General features: G+C 39.6%; 7 protein-coding genes across 7 annotated transcripts in view; all 7 read right to left on the bottom strand.

Annotated features, from left to right (window-relative positions):
- LOC306852915 (protocadherin Fat 4-like) overlaps nt 1-22,052 on the bottom strand; it is a gene marked incomplete at its 3' end in the record, with an annotated part of 273,486 nt that overhangs the window by 126,821 nt on the left and 124,613 nt on the right. The gene's annotated exons all lie outside the window — the stretch shown is intronic.
- LOC306853487 (protocadherin alpha-3-like) overlaps nt 1-22,052 on the bottom strand; it is a 126,928-nt gene that overhangs the window by 48,329 nt on the left and 56,547 nt on the right. The window lies entirely within an intron of this gene.
- Nucleotides 1-22,052, bottom strand: part of LOC306853481 (protocadherin alpha-C2-like) — a gene marked incomplete at its 5' end in the record, with an annotated part of 79,460 nt that overhangs the window by 51,296 nt on the left and 6,112 nt on the right. The gene's annotated exons all lie outside the window — the stretch shown is intronic.
- LOC306852878 (uncharacterized protein) lies at nt 359-6,146 on the bottom strand (the record flags this gene model as incomplete). The annotated part of the gene is made up of 2 exons (XM_079389998.1): nt 359-2,662; nt 3,768-6,146. The coding sequence occupies 2 exons, from the start codon at nt 6,144-6,146 to the stop codon at nt 359-361; spliced, it is 4,683 nt and encodes a 1,560-aa protein (XP_079246124.1).
- On the bottom strand, nt 7,782-10,184 carry LOC306852877 (protocadherin alpha-3-like; the record flags this gene model as incomplete). The annotated part of the gene is made up of 1 exon (XM_079389997.1): nt 7,782-10,184. One exon carries the CDS (start codon nt 10,182-10,184, stop codon nt 7,782-7,784), a length of 2,403 nt encoding a protein of 800 aa, XP_079246123.1.
- LOC306852876 (protocadherin alpha-3-like) lies at nt 11,769-17,664 on the bottom strand (the record flags this gene model as incomplete). The annotated part of the gene is made up of 2 exons (XM_079389996.1): nt 11,769-13,034; nt 16,552-17,664. 2 exons carry the CDS (start codon nt 17,662-17,664, stop codon nt 11,769-11,771), a joined length of 2,379 nt encoding a protein of 792 aa, XP_079246122.1.
- On the bottom strand, nt 18,218-21,097 carry LOC306852875 (protocadherin alpha-8-like; the record flags this gene model as incomplete). The annotated part of the gene is made up of 1 exon (XM_079389995.1): nt 18,218-21,097. One exon carries the CDS (start codon nt 21,095-21,097, stop codon nt 18,701-18,703), a length of 2,397 nt encoding a protein of 798 aa, XP_079246121.1. The 3' UTR covers nt 18,218-18,700.

Raw genomic sequence — 22,052 nt, 5'->3', positions numbered from 1 at the left:
ACCTCGTATGAAAAATGTAGAATGATTGATTGTCTGTATTGCATAATAATATGAAATCTTCAGTTCAAAGATAAAAACGCATTACATGTGTTATACGACAGGACAAATATCAGTTACCTTCGGAAACAAAGTGTTCAGCACCACGGAGAGCTCCAGTTATATCAACAATAAACAAAATAGAACAATGGAATGTCCATTATGTCTATCGTGTTTCATGTAAATTCTAAACTAAAAACTACAATACATTGTAACTATAAACAAAATATGAAATAATCAAGACAACGAAGAGAATGCCAATTAGATATGTAGCTCAAAATCGTAAGACTCAATTAACCAATAAAACAAAATATGTAATCTCTTAACTTACCTTCTCTTTATTAGGAAGTGTTTGTGTTCTGGTAAAAGTGTCTCCTCCATTAATACTGATCAGTTCTGCATCTGTAGGCGGAAATGGCGCAGGGAAAACCACTACGTCACTCTTCAGTGTGTCGGAGCTAAAACACACGTCATACTGCTGAGCAGATTTGGAGTAAGACCAGCTCCCGTCAGGGTGAGTGGTGATCATCGGGGCGCTGTACCTGCTCAAACTGCTGTCTGTCCTGTGGCATTTTACAGCTATCAAACTGATGAGACTCAGGAAGAAGATGACGGACACGCACACAATGGCGATTAGCAAATACAGATTTAAATCCGAGAAACTCTCCTCCTTTATCGGCGCGTGTCTGAATGGAGTCTTGACATCACCTGCGCTTTCAACAACCACAACATCAATAGACACAGTCGCTGACAGTGAGGGCTCTCCGTTATCACAAACCAAAATGACCAGCGGGTGAGTTTTCAGGTCATTGTCACTCATTCTCCTCTTAGTCCTGATCTCCCCGCTGCTGGTTCCGACTCGGAACAGATTGTTTCCTTTGGGTTCAGAGATGTGGTAAGACAGCAGCGCATTGTACCCAGAATCTGCATCTACAGCCCTGATCTTGGCCACAAAGTAGCCCGCATCAGCAGAATAGGGAATGTTCTCCGTGTTAACGGAACCGAGCTCGGAATAGGGCGCGAGAATCCCGGGACTGTTGTCATTCTCATCCAGGATAAAAACATTGACAGTCACGTTACTGCTGAGCGGAGGAACACCAGAGTCTGTGGCCTGAACTTTAAACTCAAACGTTTTTGTCTCTTCATAGTTAAACGACTGTAAACTGTGTATATCTCCACTATCAGAGTTTATGTTGATCATGGATGTTACTGGGCCGCTTTTCGATCTTTCTAGTAACGAATATGTTATCCGAGCATGATCACCTACATCAGGATCAAAAGCAGATACTGTATGAATAACAGCTCCAATCTGACTGTTCTCTTTCACATAAACATTAATGACGGGCTCTGGAAAGCGCGGCGCGTTGTCATTCACATCAGAAACGTGTACAGTAATGACACTGGTGCTAGAGAGAGGCGGAGTCCCTTCATCAGTAGCTGTGATAGTCACGTTATACTCAGACGCGCGCTCTCTGTCCAGCGGACCGTCTACAACCAGAGAATATTTATTCTTATAAGTATTCTGTATACGAAAAGGTGCAGAATCGCATATCTTAAGAACAACTGCACCGTTTTTTCCCGCATCTTCGTCTTTCACGGTGATCAGTCCCACCATTGTACCAGCAGCAGCGTCCTCTCTCACTGTTTCAGCAAGAGATGTTACAGAAATTTCAGGTACATTATCATTAACATCAACAATTTCAACTAAAACTTTACAATGAGCAGCCCTTGGTTTCTGGCCTTTATCTTTTGCTTGGACACGAATTTCTACGGCATTGCTTGCTTCGTAATCAATATTCCCTTTAACTGAGATTACGCCACTGACGGAATCAATGGTAAAGGCGTTCACTATACTGTCATCATCATGGCTTATAAATGAATATAATATTTCTCCATTTAAACTCTCGTCTGCGTCAGTAGCATGGACCGTGACAACAGAGGTGCCGGGTGGAGCATTTTCCATAATTCGTGTTTTGTAAAGAGATGTACTAAATACAGGAATATTATCATTCACATCCTCAACATTTATAATAATTTGCGATGTTCCTGATTTGGGAGGTTTTCCTCCATCTATAGCGGTCAGTACGAGCTGGATAAAAGGCTGTTTCTCTCGGTCTAAAGCTTTCTGCAGCACTAATTCAGCCGACACACTCTGTTCTCCTCCGCTCTGAACATCCAGAGAAAAATGTTCATTCGGACTGAGCTTGTAGCTCTTCACCGAATTACTGCCCACATCCGCGTCAAACGCACTTGGTAATGTAAATCTCTCACCCGGGAAGGCTGATTCTACAATATTTAGTTCTGTCTTTGGTGACTTAAAAGTAGGAATATTATCGTTTATGTCTAAAACATTCACCTCAAGTCGATACATGTTTAAGGGCGAGTTAACAATAGCTTCTAATTCCAAAGAGCATTTGCTGCTCCTTCCGCATAACTGTTCCCGGTCTATTCTCTCTTTGACGAGAAGAACGCCGCTTTTTAAATTAACATTGAAATACCTTTTGTTTGGGCCTGAAACAATCTGAAACCCACGATGCTCTAATTCCTGAAGATTAAGGTTAAAATCCTTTGCTATATTTCCCACTGTGGTTCCCGGATCAGCCTCCTCCGATACCGAATACACAATCTGCCCATCGGTTATATTACAAATTGAAAACGTTGCAATATAAAAATACATCCACCATTTAAATCCGTGTTTCGGCATTTTAAAAATTCCTTCAACAAATCAGTCTCATCCATTCGGTAATATAACCAAACAACGCCGTTATTCCTCACAGCTAGTGTAATAACAGAGACAGTAATGTGGCCTTTCACGAACAAAAGCCCCACGTGATAAACTGAACCCTCCCTTACTGAGGAGGAGCTTTGCATAGCTGGGGTAAAATAAAATCCCGGTCTCTAACGACACCGCGCGGACAAATAGAGGCTTAGATAATTCAACTAAGAAGGGACCCAATGGCTTTCCAATCACAATAGAAGAATTTCAAACTATTTATTTGTATTATTGAACAAAGTAATTAGTGGATCATTAAAATCCACACACACGCACGCACACAAACACAAACTTAACTGTATACCGTTTTATGTTTGTAAGTTTTGTGAATTCACTCTGCATTTAAGTAAAATTAAAACAAGGGAAAATTAAGATTCTTTACATTAAAAATGCTATACTAAAAGTGCCAAAATATAGATTTTTCTATCGCTCCTATTTATTTTTTATTTTTGTATGTGTGTTTCTTCTGTATTGCATCATATAAATATTGTGAATCTCACAACAAGAAAAAATCAGGCCTTGTGATCGGAGGTGACTAAATCTGCTTTCTTGTTGTTTGGGCGCCAGGTGTTCAGTAACTTAAACAGCTCCAAATACATATTAAGAATAAACACACTGTAAAATAATGCAATTTCCACTGTGCAAATAAGAAATTAAAAAACAAATCTGTATATGCACTATTGAGGAATAATTACAATGCTTCGTAACAACAAGCAAAACAATACATGACCAAAACAATAGACAGGACAGTAGTTAGATATGTAGCTCGAAACGAAGCAAAGACTAAATTCGCCACAATTTATACATGGCAATATAGGATGAAAAAACAGTGGATTTTTATGTTTGCATTTCAGCACCACGGACAGAGGGCATTAGCGCAAAACACGATAGAACTACATTCTATTCTACATTCTAAGAGAATAATGTGTTTTCCTCACTTTCAATAAAAACATCTTACCTTTTCATTATTAGGAAGTGTTTGTGTTCTTGTAAAAGTGTCTCCTCCATTAATACTGATCAGTTCTGCATCTGCAGGCGGAAATGGCGCAGGGAAAACCACTACGTCACTCTTCAGTGTGTCGGAGCTAAAACACACGTCATACTGCTGAGCAGATTTGGAGTAAGACCAGCTCCCGTCAGGGTGAGTGGTGATCATCGGGGCGCTGTACCTGCTCAAACTGCTGTCTGTCCTGTGGCATTTTACAGCTATCAAACTGATGAGACTCAGGAAAAAGATGACGGACACGCACACAATGGCGATCAGCAAATACAGATTTAAATCCGAGAAACTCTCCTCCTTTATCGGCGCATGTCTGAATGGAGTCTTGACATCACCTGCGCTTTCAACAACCACAACATCAATAGACACAGTCGCAGACAGTGAGGGCTCTCCGTTATCACAAACCAAAATGACCAGCGGGTGAGTTTTCAGGTCATTGTCACTCATTCTCCTCTTAGTCCTGATCTCCCCGCTGCTGGTTCCGACTCGGAACAGATTGTTTCCTTTGGGTTCAGAGATGTGGTAAGACAGCAGCGCATTGTACCCAGAATCTGCATCTACAGCCCTGATCTTGGCCACAAAGTAGCCCGCATCAGCAGAATAGGGAATGTTCTCCGTGTTAACGGAACCGAGCTCGGAATAGGGCGCGAGAATCCCGGGACTGTTGTCATTCTCATCCAGGATAAAAACATTGACAGTCACGTTACTGCTGAGAGGAGGAACACCAGAGTCTGTGGCCTGAACTTTGAACTCAAATGTTTTTGTCTCCTCATAGTTAAACGACTGTAAACTGTGTATATCTCCACTATCAGAGTTTATGTTGATCATGGATGTTACTGGGCCGCTTTTCGATCTTTCTAGTAAAGAATATGTTATCCGAGCATTATCACCTACATCAGGATCAAAAGCAGATACTGTATGAATAACAGCTCCAATCTGACTGTTCTCTTTCACATAAACATTAATGACGGGCTCTGGAAAGCGCGGCGCGTTGTCATTCACATCAGAAACGTGTACAGTAATGACACTGGTGCTAGAGAGAGGCGGAGTCCCTTCATCAGTAGCTGTGATAGTCACGTTATACTCAGACGCGCGCTCTCTGTCTAGAGGTCCATTAACAACTAAAGTATAATAATTCTTGTACGAGTTCTGAACTTTAAAAGGAGCAGAGCCCTGAATGGTTAAGGTTACCTGTCCGTTTTTACCAGCATCACTATCACTTACAGTTATCATTGCAACCATTGTCTCAATCGGAGCATCTTCTTTAACAGTGTTCACTAAAGACGTCACAGATATCTCTGGTATGTTGTCATTGACATCCACAACCTCGACCAGTACTTTACAGTGTGCTCCTCTCGGGTTATTACTTTTATCTTTTGCTTGTACTCGAAGTTCAATTGCATTCTTCTGTTCATAGTCTATATCATTGTTTACAGTAATTTCACCCGTTTCTGGATTTATCAAAAATGCATCTACATTTTTATCATTGTTGTGCTTGACAATTGCATACATTATTTCACCGTTTACGCCCTCATCTAAATCAACAGCTTGAACCGTTATCACATGAGTACCAGGCGCTGCATTCTCAGTAATTTTAGTTTTATACAAAGACTTACTGAAAACAGGAATATTATCATTAACATCCATAACGTTAACTATAATTTCTGTTGTACCAGATTTTGGAGGTTTTCCTCCGTCTACAGCGGTAAGTGTAAGACAAATTACGGCTTGTTTTTCTCGATCTAAAGCTTTCTGCAAAACTAATTCAGCAGACACGCTCTGATCTCCACCGCCCTGTACATCCAGAGAGAAGTGTTCATTTGGGCTCAGCTTGTAGCCCTTTAAGGAGTTACTTCCCACATCTGCGTCAAACGCGCTCTGCAATGGAAACCTCTCTCCTGAAATAGTTGATTCGGTAATATTCAGATGTGTTACTGATGTCTGAAATGCTGGTGCATTGTCATTAATGTCAACAACATTTATTTCAAATCGGTAAATATTCAACGGTGAGCTAATCATGGCTTCTAAAGGCAGAGAACATCTAATATTCTGCTCGCAAATCTCTTCTCGATCAATTCTCTCTCTGACATGGAGAATTCCAGTTTTAGTATTAACATCGAAATACCTCTTGTTCGGTCCTGGAACAATATGAAACCCTCGAACCTCAAGGTCCTGAACATTCAGATTAAAATCCTTCACCAAATTCCCAACTGTAGTGCCTGTGTTTGCTTCCTCCGACACTGAATACACCAGCTGTCCGCCCGCTATATTCCAAAGCCAACACAGAAAGTACACAGAAATCCAAACCCGAAATATTGATTGCCCTTTGGATGTCATTGTCTCTAAATCTTCCGAATTTGCCAAAATCATAAAAATCCGACAGCATAGTAGCTGAGGATATGTTCAAACGAAACCACGCACTACAGTAGCTTCTACACACAATGGCGAATTCTGAACAAAGCCTCTCTGCTCCGGAAGCTACAAAATGAGGCGGAGCTGAGTGGAGTCAGGAATATTCTCCTGTAAACTGAAAGACTAGTGACATCGTGCGGACATCTGCAAACTCCACCGTTTCTAAATAAAATATTTTGATATCTTTAAGCCTTCGGTTATAGCAGCATAAAATTAAAATACATTTCATAATGCTTAGAATGAAGTAAGTGTCCAGATCATACAGGCTATAATCAGAAGAGTGGCATTAAACTCACACTTAACAAGCCAATTTAATAACTAGAAAAAAAGTACAGGACAGGTTAAGAGGACCTGAAACTGACTTGTAGTACTTCTTTTAGTGCAGGGTTCGTAAAACTTTTTTGTTTGTTTGTTTGATTGTCTGTTTTGATTTGTTTTTTGGTCAGACAAACACCTTTGGCTTAAATTATTTACTTAAAGTCACAGGGGGTATTTTAAGCAAATATTTCAATAATTTAATGGCACTTTTTTTTTTTGCATGTCTGTTTCAAAAACATTTATTTTTTAACAGTTTTAAAGTTTTATCAGAATTAGCTTACACAAATATTCTTATTAGAGACATAAAATGGCATGAAAATTTCATCACGATTATATAGCAACCAAAATGATCAGCGTTATCAATATTATCACAGTATTGTTAAACTGTGCTGGAAATGTTCAAGAAGTACTCAGACACACAGAGAGAAATTAAGTTGAAAACCAACAGATTTTTAACAAATCAAAAATATTGGTTGGGTGACTTACAGCATAACATATCTAGTAACATGTATCACATGTTTAAGTAAAGTTTTGACAAAAGTTTTATTAATTGATAAACCTCACATTTCAGGCTTTAATAAAAAAAAATTTCAAGAAAAAGACAAGTCAAAATGATACATTATCGAAATGTTATATGTTTCATTAACAATTCTACATATAGGCTACTTTATTATTATAGCATTAACATTTTTAGAAGGCACATTAGTTTTTCCATCTACCAACTAAGATTTACAACAAAATTTTGGTACAGGTTTCGCATTGGTCTGAACAAAACATCAGACAGACTGAATAAAAGCTTAAATCCACTGTCTGGCAGCAGGTGCTTATGGAACAGCGAAAATAGAACTATTTCCACGGTAACCTCTGTAAACAAGCAGCGCTTGCGATCATAATAATACTTTATTACACATTTCAGCCTTATATTTTATATTAATTTTTTTATTTTTTTTTATTTTATAATTTACTTCTAATTGTATTAATTAATAGCTTTTCATCAACTCACGAACCCCCTGAAGGAACAGTAGATAAGAACATATGCGTTTTCAGCACCGTGGGCAGAGTATGTTGGTGCAAAAGAAGATATTGCAGTTAAAACCTTCGTGCAACGAGAGTAGATTTAGGGAGAAATAAGGTGAAACTGATTCTTATTTCCCCTCAAACCTGATATAAAATCACCCGAGCTAGCAATACAGAGCATGAAAATTCAAAGTAGAAACACCAGCTCTAATTCAAGCTTTTTTCTCACGTGTAATACAAAACTCTTACCTTTTCTTTATTAGGAAGTGTTTGTGTGCTGGTAAAAGTGTCTCCTCCATTAATACTGATCAGTTCTGCATCTGCAGGCGGAAATGGCGCAGGGAAAACCACTACGTCACTCTTAAGTGTGTCGGAGCTAAAACACACGTCATACTGCTGAGCAGATTTGGAGTAAGACCAGCTCCCGTCAGGGTGAGTGGTGATCATCGGGGCGCTGTACCTGCTCAAACTGCTGTCTGTCCTGTGGCATTTTACAGCTATCAAACTGATGAGACTCAGGAAGAAGATGACGGACACGCACACAATGGCGATCAGCAAATACAGATTTAAATCCGAGAAACTCTCCTCCTTTATCGGCGCGTGTCTGAATGGAGTCTTGACATCACCTGCGCTTTCAACAACCACAACATCAATAGACACAGTCGCTGACAGTGAGGGCTCTCCGTTATCACAAACCAAAATGACCAGCGGGTGAGTTTTCAGGTCATTGTCACTCAATCTCCTCTTAGTCCTGATCTCCCCGCTGCTGGTTCCGATTCGGAACAGATTGTTTCCTTTGGGTTCAGAGATGTGGTAAGACAGCAGCGCATTGTACCCAGAATCTGCATCTACAGCCCTGATCTTGGCCACAAAGTAGCCCGCATCAGCAGAATAGGGAATGTTCTCCGTGTTAACGGAACCGAGCTCGGAATAGGGCGCGAGAATCCCGGGACTGTTGTCATTCTCATCCAGGATAAAAACATTGACAGTCACGTTACTGCTGAGAGGAGGAACACCAGAGTCTGTGGCCTGAACTTTGAACTCAAATGTTTTTGTCTCCTCATAGTTAAACGACTGTAAACTATGTATGTCTCCACTATCAGAGTTTATGTTGATCATGGATGTTACTGGGCCGCTTTTCGAGCTTTCTAGTAAAGAATATGTTATCCGAGCATTATCACCTACATCAGGATCAAAAGCAGATACTGTATGAATAACAGCTCCAATCTGACTGTTCTCTTTCACATAAACATTAATGATGGGCTCTGGAAAGCGCGGCGCGTTGTCATTCACATCAGAAACGTGTACAGTAATGACACTGGTGCTAGAGAGAGGCGGAGTCCCTTCATCAGTAGCTGTGATAGTCACGTTATACTCAGACGCGCGCTCTCTGTCTAGAGGTCCATTAACAACTAAAGTATAATAATTCTTGTACGAGTTCTGAACTTTAAAAGGAGCAGAGCCCTGAATGGTTAAGGTTATCTGTCCGTTTTTACCAGCATCACTATCACTTACAGTTATCATTCCAACCATTGTCTCAATCGGAGCATCTTCTTTAACAGTGTTCACTAAAGACGTCACAGATATCTCTGGTATGTTGTCATTGACATCCACAACCTCGACCAGTACTTTACAGTGTGCAGCCCTCGGGTTATAACCTCTATCTTTTGCTTGTATTCGGAGTTCTATTGCATTACTCTGCTCATAATCAACGTCTTTTTGCACAGTAATTTCACCTGTTTCAGGATTTATCGAAAATGCATTTACATTTTTGTCATTGTCGTGGTTGACAACTGCATAAATTATTTCACCGTTCACACCCTCATCTAAATCAACAGCTTGAACAGTTATAACGTGAGTACCAGGCGCAGTATTCTCATTGATTCGAGCTTTGTACAAAGACTTACTGAAAACGGGAATATTATCGTTAATATCCACAACATTAACAACAATCTGCATTGTACCGGATTTAGGTGGTTTTCCTCCGTCTACAGCGGTCAGTCTTAATTGGATAACAGGCTGTTTCTCTCGATCTAAAGCTTTCTGTAGCACCAATTCAGCAGATACACTCTGCTCTCCTCCGCTTTGAACATCCAGAGAAAAGTGATCATTGGGACTCAGTTTGTAGTCCTTTACCGAATTAACTCCAACATCAGCATCAAAAGCTCTGTTTAACGGAAACCTCTCCCCCGGAAAAGCTGATTCACTGACATTCAAATTTGTTATTGATGTCCGAAATGCTGGGGAATTATCATTAATGTCAATAACATTTATTTCAAATCGGTAAATATTCAACGGTGAGCTAATCATGGCTTCTAAAGGCAGGGAACATTTAATGTTCTGCTCGCAAATCTCTTCTCGATCAATTCTCTCTCTGACATGGAGAATTCCAGTTTTAGTATTAACATCGAAATACCTCTTGTTCGGTCCTGGAACAATATGAAACCCTCGAACCTCAAGGTCCTGAACATTCAGATTAAAATCCTTCACCAAATTCCCAACTGTAGTGCCTGTGTTTGCTTCCTCCGACACTGAATACACCAGCTGTCCGCCCGCTATATTCCAAAGCCAACACAGAAAGTACACAGAAATCCAAACCCGAAATATTGATTGCCCTTTGGATGCCATTGTCTCTAAATCTTCCGAATTTGCCAAAATCATAAAAATCCGACAGCATAGTAGCTGAGGATATGTTCAAACGAAACCACGCACTACAGTAGCTTCTACACACAATGGCGAATTCTGAACAAAGCCTCTCTGCTCCGGAAGCTACAAAATGAGGCGGAGCTGAGTGGAGTCAGGAATATTCTCCTGTAAACTGAAAGACTAGTGACATCGTGCGGACATCTGCAAACTCCACCGTTTCTAAATAAAATATTTTGATAGGATTAATATTTCGGTTATATGAGCATAAAATTAAAATATATTTGATAATGCCTAGAATGAAGGAAGTGTCCACATACTGGCTATTTAATCATAATAGTGGTATTGAATTCACACACTTAACAAGCCAATTTAATAACTGAAAAAAAGATAAAAAGTACAAGACAGGTTAAGAAGACCTGAAACGGCCTTATATTGTTTCTTTTGCAGGGGTTGTCAAACTTTTTTGCCAGCCGAACGCCTTTGGCTTAAATTATTTATTTAAAGAAGCCCCTGTGATTTTAAGTAAATATTTCAATAACTTAAAGGCGCATTTTTTTGCATGTCTATTTCAAAAATATTTATTTTTTTAACCGCTTTAATTTTTTTATCAGAATTAGTTTACATAGCTACATTAGAGACATAAAATGGCATGAAAATTTCATCACGATTATAGTAACCAAAATGATCAGAGTTATCAATATTATCACTGTATTGTTAAAATGTGCTGGAAATGTTCAAGTACTCATGGACACAGAAATTTAGTTGAAAACCAACAGATATTCAACAAATAAAAATATTTTGGTTTGGTGACTTGCAGCATAGCGTTATCTGCTAAAATGTATCACGTGTTCAAATAAAACTTTGACAAAAAAGGTTTTATAAAATGGTAAATCTCACATTTCAGGCTTAAACCTTTTCTTTTTTTTCAAGAAAATTATGAGTCAAAATTATATATTATAGGGATTTTATCTGCTTCATAAAGAATCCTACATACTCTATTATTATAGTGTTGAAATGTTTAGAGTGCACATTAGTTTGTTTTTCATCTACCAATTAAGAGTTACAACAACAACAAAAAACTTTTAGTCCAAAACAACAAAACAAAACATCAGACAGACTGAATAAAAGCTTAAAATCCACTATTTGACAGCAGGTGCTTATGGAACAGCATAAATAGAGCTGTTTTCACGGCAACCTCTGTAAACAAAGCAGCGCCTCATTGACGCTGCTTTATACACATTCCAACCCTATATTTTTTATTTCAAAATCATTTGTTTATTTAAATTGTATTTAAATAATTATATATTTTTTAATTAATAGCTGTTCATCAACTCAAGAACCCCCTGAAAGAAAAGTAGATTAGAACAGATGCGTTTTCAGCACCATGGACAGAGTATGTAAGTGCAAAAGAAAATAATGCAGTTTAAACCTTCGCGCAACTAGAGTAGATTAATTTAGGGAGAAATAAGGTAAAACTGATTTATATTTCCTATCAAACCTGATATAAAATCACCTGAATCAGCAATATAGAACACGAAAAATTCAAAGTAGAAACAGAAGCTCTAATTAAAGCGCTTTCGTGTAATATAAATCTCTTACCTTTTCTTTATTAGGAAGTGTTTGTGTGCTGGTAAAAGTGTCTCCTCCATTAATACTGATCAGTTCTGCATCTGTAGGCGGAAATGGCGCAGGGAAAACCACTACGTCACTCTTAAGTGTGTCGGAGCTAAAACACACGTCATACTGCTGAGCAGATTTGGAGTAAGACCAGCTCCCGTCAGGGTGAGTGGTGATCATCGGGGCGCTGTACCTGCTCAAACTGCTGTCTGTCCTGTGGCATTTTACAGCTATCAAACTGATGAGACTCATGAAGAAGATGACGGACACGCACACAATGGCGATCAGCAAATACAGATTTAAATCCGAGAAACTCTCCTCCTTTATCGGCGCGTGTCTGAATGGAGTCTTGACATCATCTGCGCTTTCAACAACCACAACATCAATAGACACAGTCGCTGACAGTGAGGGCTCTCCGTTATCACAAACCAAAATGACCAGCGGGTGAGTTTTCAGGTCATTGTCACTCATTCTCCTCTTAGTCCTGATCTCCCCGCTGCTGGTTCCGATTCGGAACAGATTGTTTCCTTTGGGTTCAGAGATGTGGTAAGACAGCAGCGCATTGTACCCAGAATCTGCATCTACAGCCCTGATCTTGGCCACAAAGTAGCCCGCATCAGCAGAATAGGGAATGTTCTCTGTGTTAACGGAACCGAGCTCGGAATAGGGCGCGAGAATCCCGGGACTGTTGTCATTCTCATCCAGGATAAAAACATTGACAGTCACGTTACTGCTGAGAGGAGGAACACCAGAGTCTGTGGCCTGAACTTTAAACTCAAACGTTTTTGTCTCTTCATAGTTAAACGACTGTAAACTGTGTATATCTCCACTATCAGAGTTTATGTTGATCATGGATGTTACTGGGCCGCTTTTCGAGCTTTCTAGTAAAGAATATGTTATCCGAGCATGATCACCTACATCAGGATCAAAAGCAGATACTGTATGAATAACAGCTCCAATCTGACTGTTCTCTTTCACATAAACATTAATGACGGGCTCTGGAAAGCGCGGCGCGTTGTCATTCACATCAGAAACGTGTACAGTAATGACACTGGTGCTAGAGAGAGGCGGAGTCCCTTCATCAGTAGCTGTGATAGTCACGTTATACTCAGACGCGCGCTCTCTGTCTAGAGGTCCATCCACCACTAGAGAATAATAATTATTGTACGAGTTCTGAACTTTAAAAGGAGCAGAGCCCTGAATGGTTAAGGTTACCTGTCCGTTTTTACCAGCATCACTATCACTTACAGTTATCATTGCAACCATTGTCTCAATCGGAGCATCTTCTTTTACATTGTTAACCAACGATGTTACGGATATTTTTGGAACATTATCGTTAATGTCAACAATTTCCAGTAGCACTTTACAAAGAGCAGCTCTAGGTTTATGCCCTTGATCTTTTGCCTGCACGCGGAGCTCCACAGCATTTTTTCTTTCGTAATCTACATCACCTTTCACAGTAATCTCGCCAGTTTCAGGATTTATTGAAAATGAATCGACATTTTTATCGTTATCGTGGTTAACTAAACCATAAACAATCTGACCATTTACACCGTCATCTGGGTCGCTGGCCTGAACTGTAAGAACAGAAGTACCGGGTGGCGAGTTTTCATTTACGCGAGCTTTATACAGCGATTTACTGAAAACAGGAATGTTGTCGTTGACATCTTCAACATTTACGATTAATTGCATTGTTCCTGATCTTGGAGGTTTTCCTCCATCTACGGCGATGAGTGTGAGCTGAACTAATGGCTGTTTTTCTCGATCTAAAGCTTTCTGCAGCACTAATTCAGCAGACACACTCTGATCTCCTCCTCTCTGAACATCCAGAGAAAAGTGTTCATTCGGACTCAGTTTGTAGCTATTTACAGAATTACTGCCCACATCTGCGTCAAACGCGCTCGGCAGAGCGAACTGCTCCCCTGGAAAAGCTGATTCTGAAATATTTAGTGTTGTCTTTGAGATACGAAATAATGGTGGATTATCGTTAATATCTTGAACGTTTATCTCAAATCTATATATATTCAAAGGCGAGTTAACAATTGCTTCTAGAGGTAAAGAACACTTCACATTCTGTTCGCATAGCTCCTCTCGGTCTATTCTCTCCTTAACTTGAAGAACACCGGTCTTTAAATTCAAATCGAAATACCTTCGGTTGGATTCCGAGACGATTTGAAATCCACGTCTTTCAATGTCCTGTAAATTCAAGTTAAAATCCTTAGCTAAATTTCCAACTGTCGTGCCTGGATTTGCCTCCTCCGTTATGGAATATACAATCTGCCCATCTGTAAAAATCCCATAGCGAAGAAAGACACTGAAAAATATCCACACGTTCAAAATATGACCCTCTGTTAAAGCCATTTTTACCAAAGCATTGCCGTGTATATTAAATCACCGAAATTTTCCCGCATGACTGTAAAACGTTTTCTGCTAAATCCAAGAGTGGACTGTTTCCGAGAACAATGGCGCACGACTAACAAAGCCCTTGTCCAGGAAGACAGAATAAGATAAATAGGAGGAGCCTCATCTTGTCAGGAATGCTCAAACAACAGGCAGATACTGACATCGCGCGGTCAAAACTGAGCATCACGTCAAGAAAGCAAAACATTGTTTTCAACCAACCAACTAAAACAGATAGATAGACAGACAGACAGACAGACAGACAGACAGACAGACAGACAGACAGATAGATAGATAGATAGATAGATAGATAGATAGATAGATAGATAGATAGATAGATAGATAGATAGATAGATAGATAGATAGATAGATAGATAGATAGATAGATAGATAGACAGACAGACAGACTAACACAGACAGACAGACAGACAGACAGACAGACAGATAGATAGATAGATAGATAGATAGATAGATAGATAGATAGATAGATAGATAGATAGATAGATAGATAGATAGATAGATAGATAGATAGATAGATAGAAAAAACTATTTGATATATTTTTTTCAAGTTCCAAACTATTTCAGATGAATGGCAAATAAACTAAATGTTCAAAATATCAGTGAAAGAATTACTCAAACAGCACAAAGAGACACAAAAAGCAGAACAACGGACAGGAAGCGAAGGCAAATTTATGTAGACGAAAAGGGGCTTTTAAAAAAATCAGCTAAATGTATCACCTCGTACGAAAAATGTAGAATGATTGTCTGTATTGCATAATAATATGAAATCTTCAGTTCAAAGATAAAAACGCATTACATGTGTTATACGACAGGACAAATATCAGTTACCTTCGGAAACAAAGTGTTCAGCACCACGGAGAGCTCCAGTTATATCAACAATAAACAAAATAGAACAATGGAATGTCCATTATGTCTATCGTGTTTCATGTAAATTCTAAACTAAAAACTACAATACATTGTAACTATAAACAAAATATGAAATAATCAAGACAACGAAGAGAATGCCAATTAGATATGTAGCTCAAAATCGTAAGACTCAATTAACCAATAAAACAAAATATGTAATCTCTTAACTTACCTTCTCTTTATTAGGAAGTGTTTGTGTTCTGGTAAAAGTGTCTCCTCCATTAATACTGATCAGTTCTGCATCTGTAGGCGGAAATGGCGCAGGGAAAACCACTACGTCACTCTTCAGTGTGTCGGAGCTAAAACACACGTCATACTGCTGAGCAGATTTGGAGTAAGACCAGCTCCCGTCAGGGTGAGTGGTGATCATCGGGGCGCTGTACCTGCTCAAACTGCTGTCTGTCCTGTGGCATTTTACAGCTATCAAACTGATGAGACTCAGGAAGAAGATGACGGACACGCACACAATGGCGATTAGCAAATACAGATTTAAATCCGAGAAACTCTCCTCCTTTATCGGCGCGTGTCTGAATGGAGTCTTGACATCACCTGCGCTTTCAACAACCACAACATCAATAGACACAGTCGCTGACAGTGAGGGCTCTCCGTTATCACAAACCAAAATGACCAGCGGGTGAGTTTTCAGGTCATTGTCACTCATTCTCCTCTTAGTCCTGATCTCCCCGCTGCTGGTTCCGACTCGGAACAGATTGTTTCCTTTGGGTTCAGAGATGTGGTAAGACAGCAGCGCATTGTACCCAGAATCTGCATCTACAGCCCTGATCTTGGCCACAAAGTAGCCCGCATCAGCAGAATAGGGAATGTTCTCCGTGTTAACGGAACCGAGCTCGGAATAGGGCGCGAGAATCCCGGGACTGTTGTCATTCTCATCCAGGATAAAAACATTGACAGTCACGTTACTGCTGAGCGGAGGAACACCAGAGTCTGTGGCCTGAACTTTAAACTCAAACGTTTTTGTCTCTTCATAGTTAAACGACTGTAAACTGTGTATATCTCCACTATCAGAGTTTATGTTGATCATGGATGTTACTGGGCCGCTTTTCGATCTTTCTAGTAACGAATATGTTATCCGAGCATGATCACCTACATCAGGATCAAAAGCAGATACTGTATGAATAACAGCTCCAATCTGACTGTTCTCTTTCACATAAACATTAATGACGGGCTCTGGAAAGCGCGGCGCGTTGTCATTCACATCAGAAACGTGTACAGTAATGACACTGGTGCTAGAGAGAGGCGGAGTCCCTTCATCAGTAGCTGTGATAGTCACGTTATACTCAGACGCGCGCTCTCTGTCCAGCGGACCGTCTACAACCAGAGAATATTTATTCTTATAAGTATTCTGTATACGAAAAGGTGCAGAATCGCATATCTTAAGAACAACTGCACCGTTTTTTCCCGCATCTTCGTCTTTCACGGTGATCAGTCCCACCATTGTACCAGCAGCAGCGTCCTCTCTCACTGTTTCAGCAAGAGATGTTACAGAAATTTCAGGTACATTATCATTAACATCAACAATTTCAACTAAAACTTTACAATGAGCAGCCCTTGGTTTCTGGCCTTTATCTTTTGCTTGGACACGAATTTCTACGGCATTGCTTGCTTCGTAATCAATATTCCCTTTAACTGAGATTACGCCACTGACGGAATCAATGGTAAAGGCGTTCACTATACTGTCATCATCATGGCTTATAAATGAATATAATATTTCTCCATTTAAACTCTCGTCTGCGTCAGTAGCATGGACCGTGACAACAGAGGTGCCGGGTGGAGCATTTTCCATAATTCGTGTTTTGTAAAGAGATGTACTAAATACAGGAATATTATCATTCACATCCTCAACATTTATAATAATTTGCGATGTTCCTGATTTGGGAGGTTTTCCTCCATCTATAGCGGTCAGTACGAGCTGGATAAAAGGCTGTTTCTCTCGGTCTAAAGCTTTCTGCAGCACTAATTCAGCCGACACACTCTGTTCTCCTCCGCTCTGAACATCCAGAGAAAAATGTTCATTCGGACTGAGCTTGTAGCTCTTCACCGAATTACTGCCCACATCCGCGTCAAACGCACTTGGTAATGTAAATCTCTCACCCGGGAAGGCTGATTCTACAATATTTAGTTCTGTCTTTGGTGACTTAAAAGTAGGAATATTATCGTTTATGTCTAAAACATTCACCTCAAGTCGATACATGTTTAAGGGCGAGTTAACAATAGCTTCTAATTCCAAAGAGCATTTGCTGCTCCTTCCGCATAACTGTTCCCTGTCTATTCTCTCTTTGACGAGAAGAACGCCGCTTTTTAAATTAACATTGAAATACCTTTTGTTTGGGCCTGAAACAATCTGAAACCCACGATGCTCTAATTCCTGAAGATTAAGGTTAAAATCCTTTGCTATATTTCCCACTGTGGTTCCCGGATCAGCCTCCTCCGATACCGAATACACAATCTGCCCATCGGTTATATTACAAATTGAAAACGTTGCAATATAAAAATACATCCACCATTTAAATCCGTGTTTCGGCATTTTAAAAATTCCTTCAACAAATCAGTCTCATCCATTCGGTAATATAACCAAACAACGCCGTTATTCCTCACAGCTAGTGTAATAACAGAGACAGTAATGTGCCCTTTCACGAACAAAAGCCCCACGTGATAAACTGAACCCTCCCTTACTGAGGAGGAGCTTTGCATAGCTGGGGTAAAATAAAATCCCGGTCTCTAACGACACCGCGCGGACAAATAGAGGCTTAGATAATTCAACTAAGAAGGGACCCAATGGCTTTCCAATCACAATAGAAGAATTTCAAACTATTTATTTGTATTATTGAACAAAGTAATTAGTGGATCATTAAAATCCACACACACGCACGCACACAAACACAAACTTAACTGTATACCGTTTTATGTTTGTAAGTTTTGTGAATTCACTCTGCATTTAAGTAAAATTAAAACAAGGGAAAATTAAGATTCTTTACATTAAAAATGCTATACTAAAAGTGCCAAAATATAGATTTTTCTATCGCTCCTATTTATTTTTTATTTTTGTATGTGTGTTTCTTCTGTATTGCATCATATAAATATTGTGAATCTCACAACAAGAAAAAATCAGGCCTTGTGATCGGAGGTGACTAAATCTGCTTTCTTGTTGTTTGGGCGCCAGGTGTTCAGTAACTTAAACAGCTCCAAATACATATTAAGAATAAACACACTGTAAAATAATGCAATTTCCACTGTGCAAATAAGAAATTAAAAAACAAATCTGTATATGCACTATTGAGGAATAATTACAATGCTTCGTAACAACAAGCAAAACAATACATGACCAAAACAATAGACAGGACAGTAGTTAGATATGTAGCTCGAAACGAAGCAAAGACTAAATTCGCCACAATTTATACATGGCAATATAGGATGAAAAAACAGTGGATTTTTATGTTTGCATTTCAGCACCACGGACAGAGGGCATTAGCGCAAAACACGATAGAACTACATTCTATTCTACATTCTAAGATAATAATGTGTTTTCCTCACTTTCAATAAAAACATCTTACCTTTTCATTATTAGGAAGTGTTTGTGTTCTTGTAAAAGTGTCTCCTCCATTAATACTGATCAGTTCTGCATCTGCAGGCGGAAATGGCGCAGGGAAAACCACTACGTCACTCTTCAGTGTGTCGGAGCTAAAACACACGTCATACTGCTGAGCAGATTTGGAGTAAGACCAGCTCCCGTCAGGGTGAGTGGTGATCATCGGGGCGCTGTACCTGCTCAAACTGCTGTCTGTCCTGTGGCATTTTACAGCTATCAAACTGATGAGACTCAGGAAAAAGATGACGGACACGCACACAATGGCGATCAGCAAATACAGATTTAAATCCGAGAAACTCTCCTCCTTTATCGGCGCGTGTCTGAATGGAGTCTTGACATCACCTGCGCTTTCAACAACCACAACATCAATAGACACAGTCGCTGACAGTGAGGGCTCTCCGTTATCACAAACCAAAATGACCAGCGGGTGAGTTTTCAGGTCATTGTCACTCATTCTCCTCTTAGTCCTGATCTCCCCGCTGCTGGTTCCGACTCGGAACAGATTGTTTCCTTTGGGTTCAGAGATGTGGTAAGACAGCAGCGCATTGTACCCAGAATCTGCATCTACAGCCCTGATCTTGGCCACAAAGTAGCCCGCATCAGCAGAATAGGGAATGTTCTCCGTGTTAACGGAACCGAGCTCGGAATAGGGCGCGAGAATCCCGGGACTGTTGTCATTCTCATCCAGGATAAAAACATTGACAGTCACGTTACTGCTGAGAGGAGGAACACCAGAGTCTGTGGCCTGAACTTTGAACTCAAATGTTTTTGTCTCCTCATAGTTAAACGACTGTAAACTGTGTATATCTCCACTATCAGAGTTTATGTTGATCATGGATGTTACTGGGCCGCTTTTCGATCTTTCTAGTAAAGAATATGTTATCCGAGCATTATCACCTACATCAGGATCAAAAGCAGATACTGTATGAATAACAGCTCCAATCTGACTGTTCTCTTTCACATAAACATTAATGACGGGCTCTGGAAAGCGCGGCGCGTTGTCATTCACATCAGAAACGTGTACAGTAATGACACTGGTGCTAGAGAGAGGCGGAGTCCCTTCATCAGTAGCTGTGATAGTCACGTTATACTCAGACGCGCGCTCTCTGTCTAGAGGTCCATCCACCACTAGAGAGTAATAATTTTTGTAATTCGTCTCAAGTTTAAAAGGCACTTTGTTAGAGACAACACAATTAACCATACCGTTTTTGCCGCCGTCCCTGTCAATCACTGAAACTAGAGCGACAGCAGTGCCGATACTAGAGTCCTCTTTCACTGTACTGAGGAGAGACGTCACAGTTATCTCTGGCTTATTGTCGTTAATATCCAGCACCTCCACCAGGACTTTGCAGTGCGTGGACGTCGGAGGCTGTCCTTTATCACTGGCCTGTGCGCGGATCTCAAATGCATTGTTCTCCTCGAAATCTATATTGTCTTTAACTGTGATAGCACCGGTATTCGGGTCAATATCAAAAATCTGCAGAATTTTATTCTGATCTCTTTTAATTATAGAATAAACAATATTGCTATTAGCTCCTTCATCCAGGTCTGTCGCATTTAACACCACAATTGTCGTTCCAATAGCCACATTTTCAAAAACGGTTGTTTTATACAACGGCTTACTGAAAGCAGGAGCATTATCATTAATATCTAAAACTTTAATTATTATAAGAGATGTTCCTGTTTTAGAGGGTGTTCCTCCGTCTACAGCGGTCAATGTGAGCTGTATAACAGGCTGTTTCTCTCGATCTAAAGATTTCTGCAGCACTAATTCAGCAGACACACTCTGATCTTCTTTGTGCACCGCTAAAGAAAAATACTCGTTCGAGCTAAGCTTATAAGTATTTACTGAATTTTTTCCAACATCTGCGTCTGTAGCGTGATGGAGAGGAAACCTAACACCAGACAGTGTGTTCTCCGCAATGTCTAGGGTTTGTGATTTCTCGCTGAAAGACGGAGAATTGTCGTTTACATCCAGAATATTAATTTCTATTTGATAAAGCTTCAGTGGATTGTTGATAACCGCTTCTACACTAAGAGTACATTTATGTGCTTTGGCACAAAGCTCTTCTCTATCTATTCTTTCGCTTACAAACAGAATTCCAGTTTTTAGATTTACCTCGAAATATTTTTTCTTGGATCCCGTGACAATCTGAAACATGCGCGACTCCAGTTCTTGAACATTAAGGTTTAGATCCTTAGCGATATTTCCCACTGATGTTCCCGGATTCACCTCCTCTGGAACAGAATAAGAGAGCTGCCCTGATACCGCGTCCCAACAACACTCTAAAACAGCGAGCACAATACAGGCCACAATAGATTTCCTTCTGTACGGCGAGAACATTATTACATCCAGTGAATCCCGTGCAATGCTCCACGAAATAACAGACGATATTCTGAGTTCATCAATGCGAATAAAGAAATATTAGACAATAATCCATTTTAGGACGAGAAAACACAAGGCCTTCGTACACTCTCTTATGCATCCAGTCTCTCTGAAACAAAGCCCTGTGAAATCTCCTCCCCACTAAAACCGGGAGGGGCTTCCAGACCCGGTACACAGTTCGGGATTCAACGGACTATAGTGACACCACGCGGAATTATGAATAACTATCCATAAAAAACCCTAAAATACCACAAACAGATCATCATATACGATTGCAGTGATTTGTAATTTTAACTACTGTAAGAAAAGATTCAGATTTTTCGGTGTGTCCAATATATGTGGAGATATGGGAGCATTTTCGTAATCAAAATATAAATTATTTTGCATTTGAATGTTCTGTATTCATCTTTCACATCAAGATATATTTTTAAATTATTTTCACCAGAGTTCATTATGAGCAACTTGCTGTTCTTTAATATCCAATTTCCTTAGATTACTACAAGGATGATTTTACATAACTAAACCATAAAACTAATACATACCTGTAATACTTAAAATTAAGCATATTACAATTAATCATTTGTACAGAATCATTATAATTTCCAAATTTAAGCAAGTTAAAAACTACAGCTATTTTCTAAAAAGATACAAATAAATAAATGTTACAGTTAATATTAGATAAAGAGAAGCAGACGTATTATGTTCATATGTATATAAAAAAGGCACGACTAGTTCAGAACCATGGAGAGCTCCACCAAAGAGCAAACATTCAGTTTTTAATATATCTCGATACATTAATCGATTACTACAAGTCTGTCTGCTTAGGAAAAAATACTTAAGCCACTTTTAACATTTTAGTTAGAACTGAGTCTTTTTTTTCAGCTAGAGCACAGGTAAACACTAGAAGTCTCAT

Source organism: Barbus barbus, assembly GCF_936440315.1.
Source record: "Barbus barbus genome assembly, chromosome: 33".
In the NCBI taxonomy this organism is placed as follows: Eukaryota; Metazoa; Chordata; class Actinopteri; order Cypriniformes; family Cyprinidae; genus Barbus; species Barbus barbus.
The sequence above is the reverse complement of the archived record's forward strand: the minus strand, read 5'-3'. Positions and strand labels throughout refer to the sequence as shown.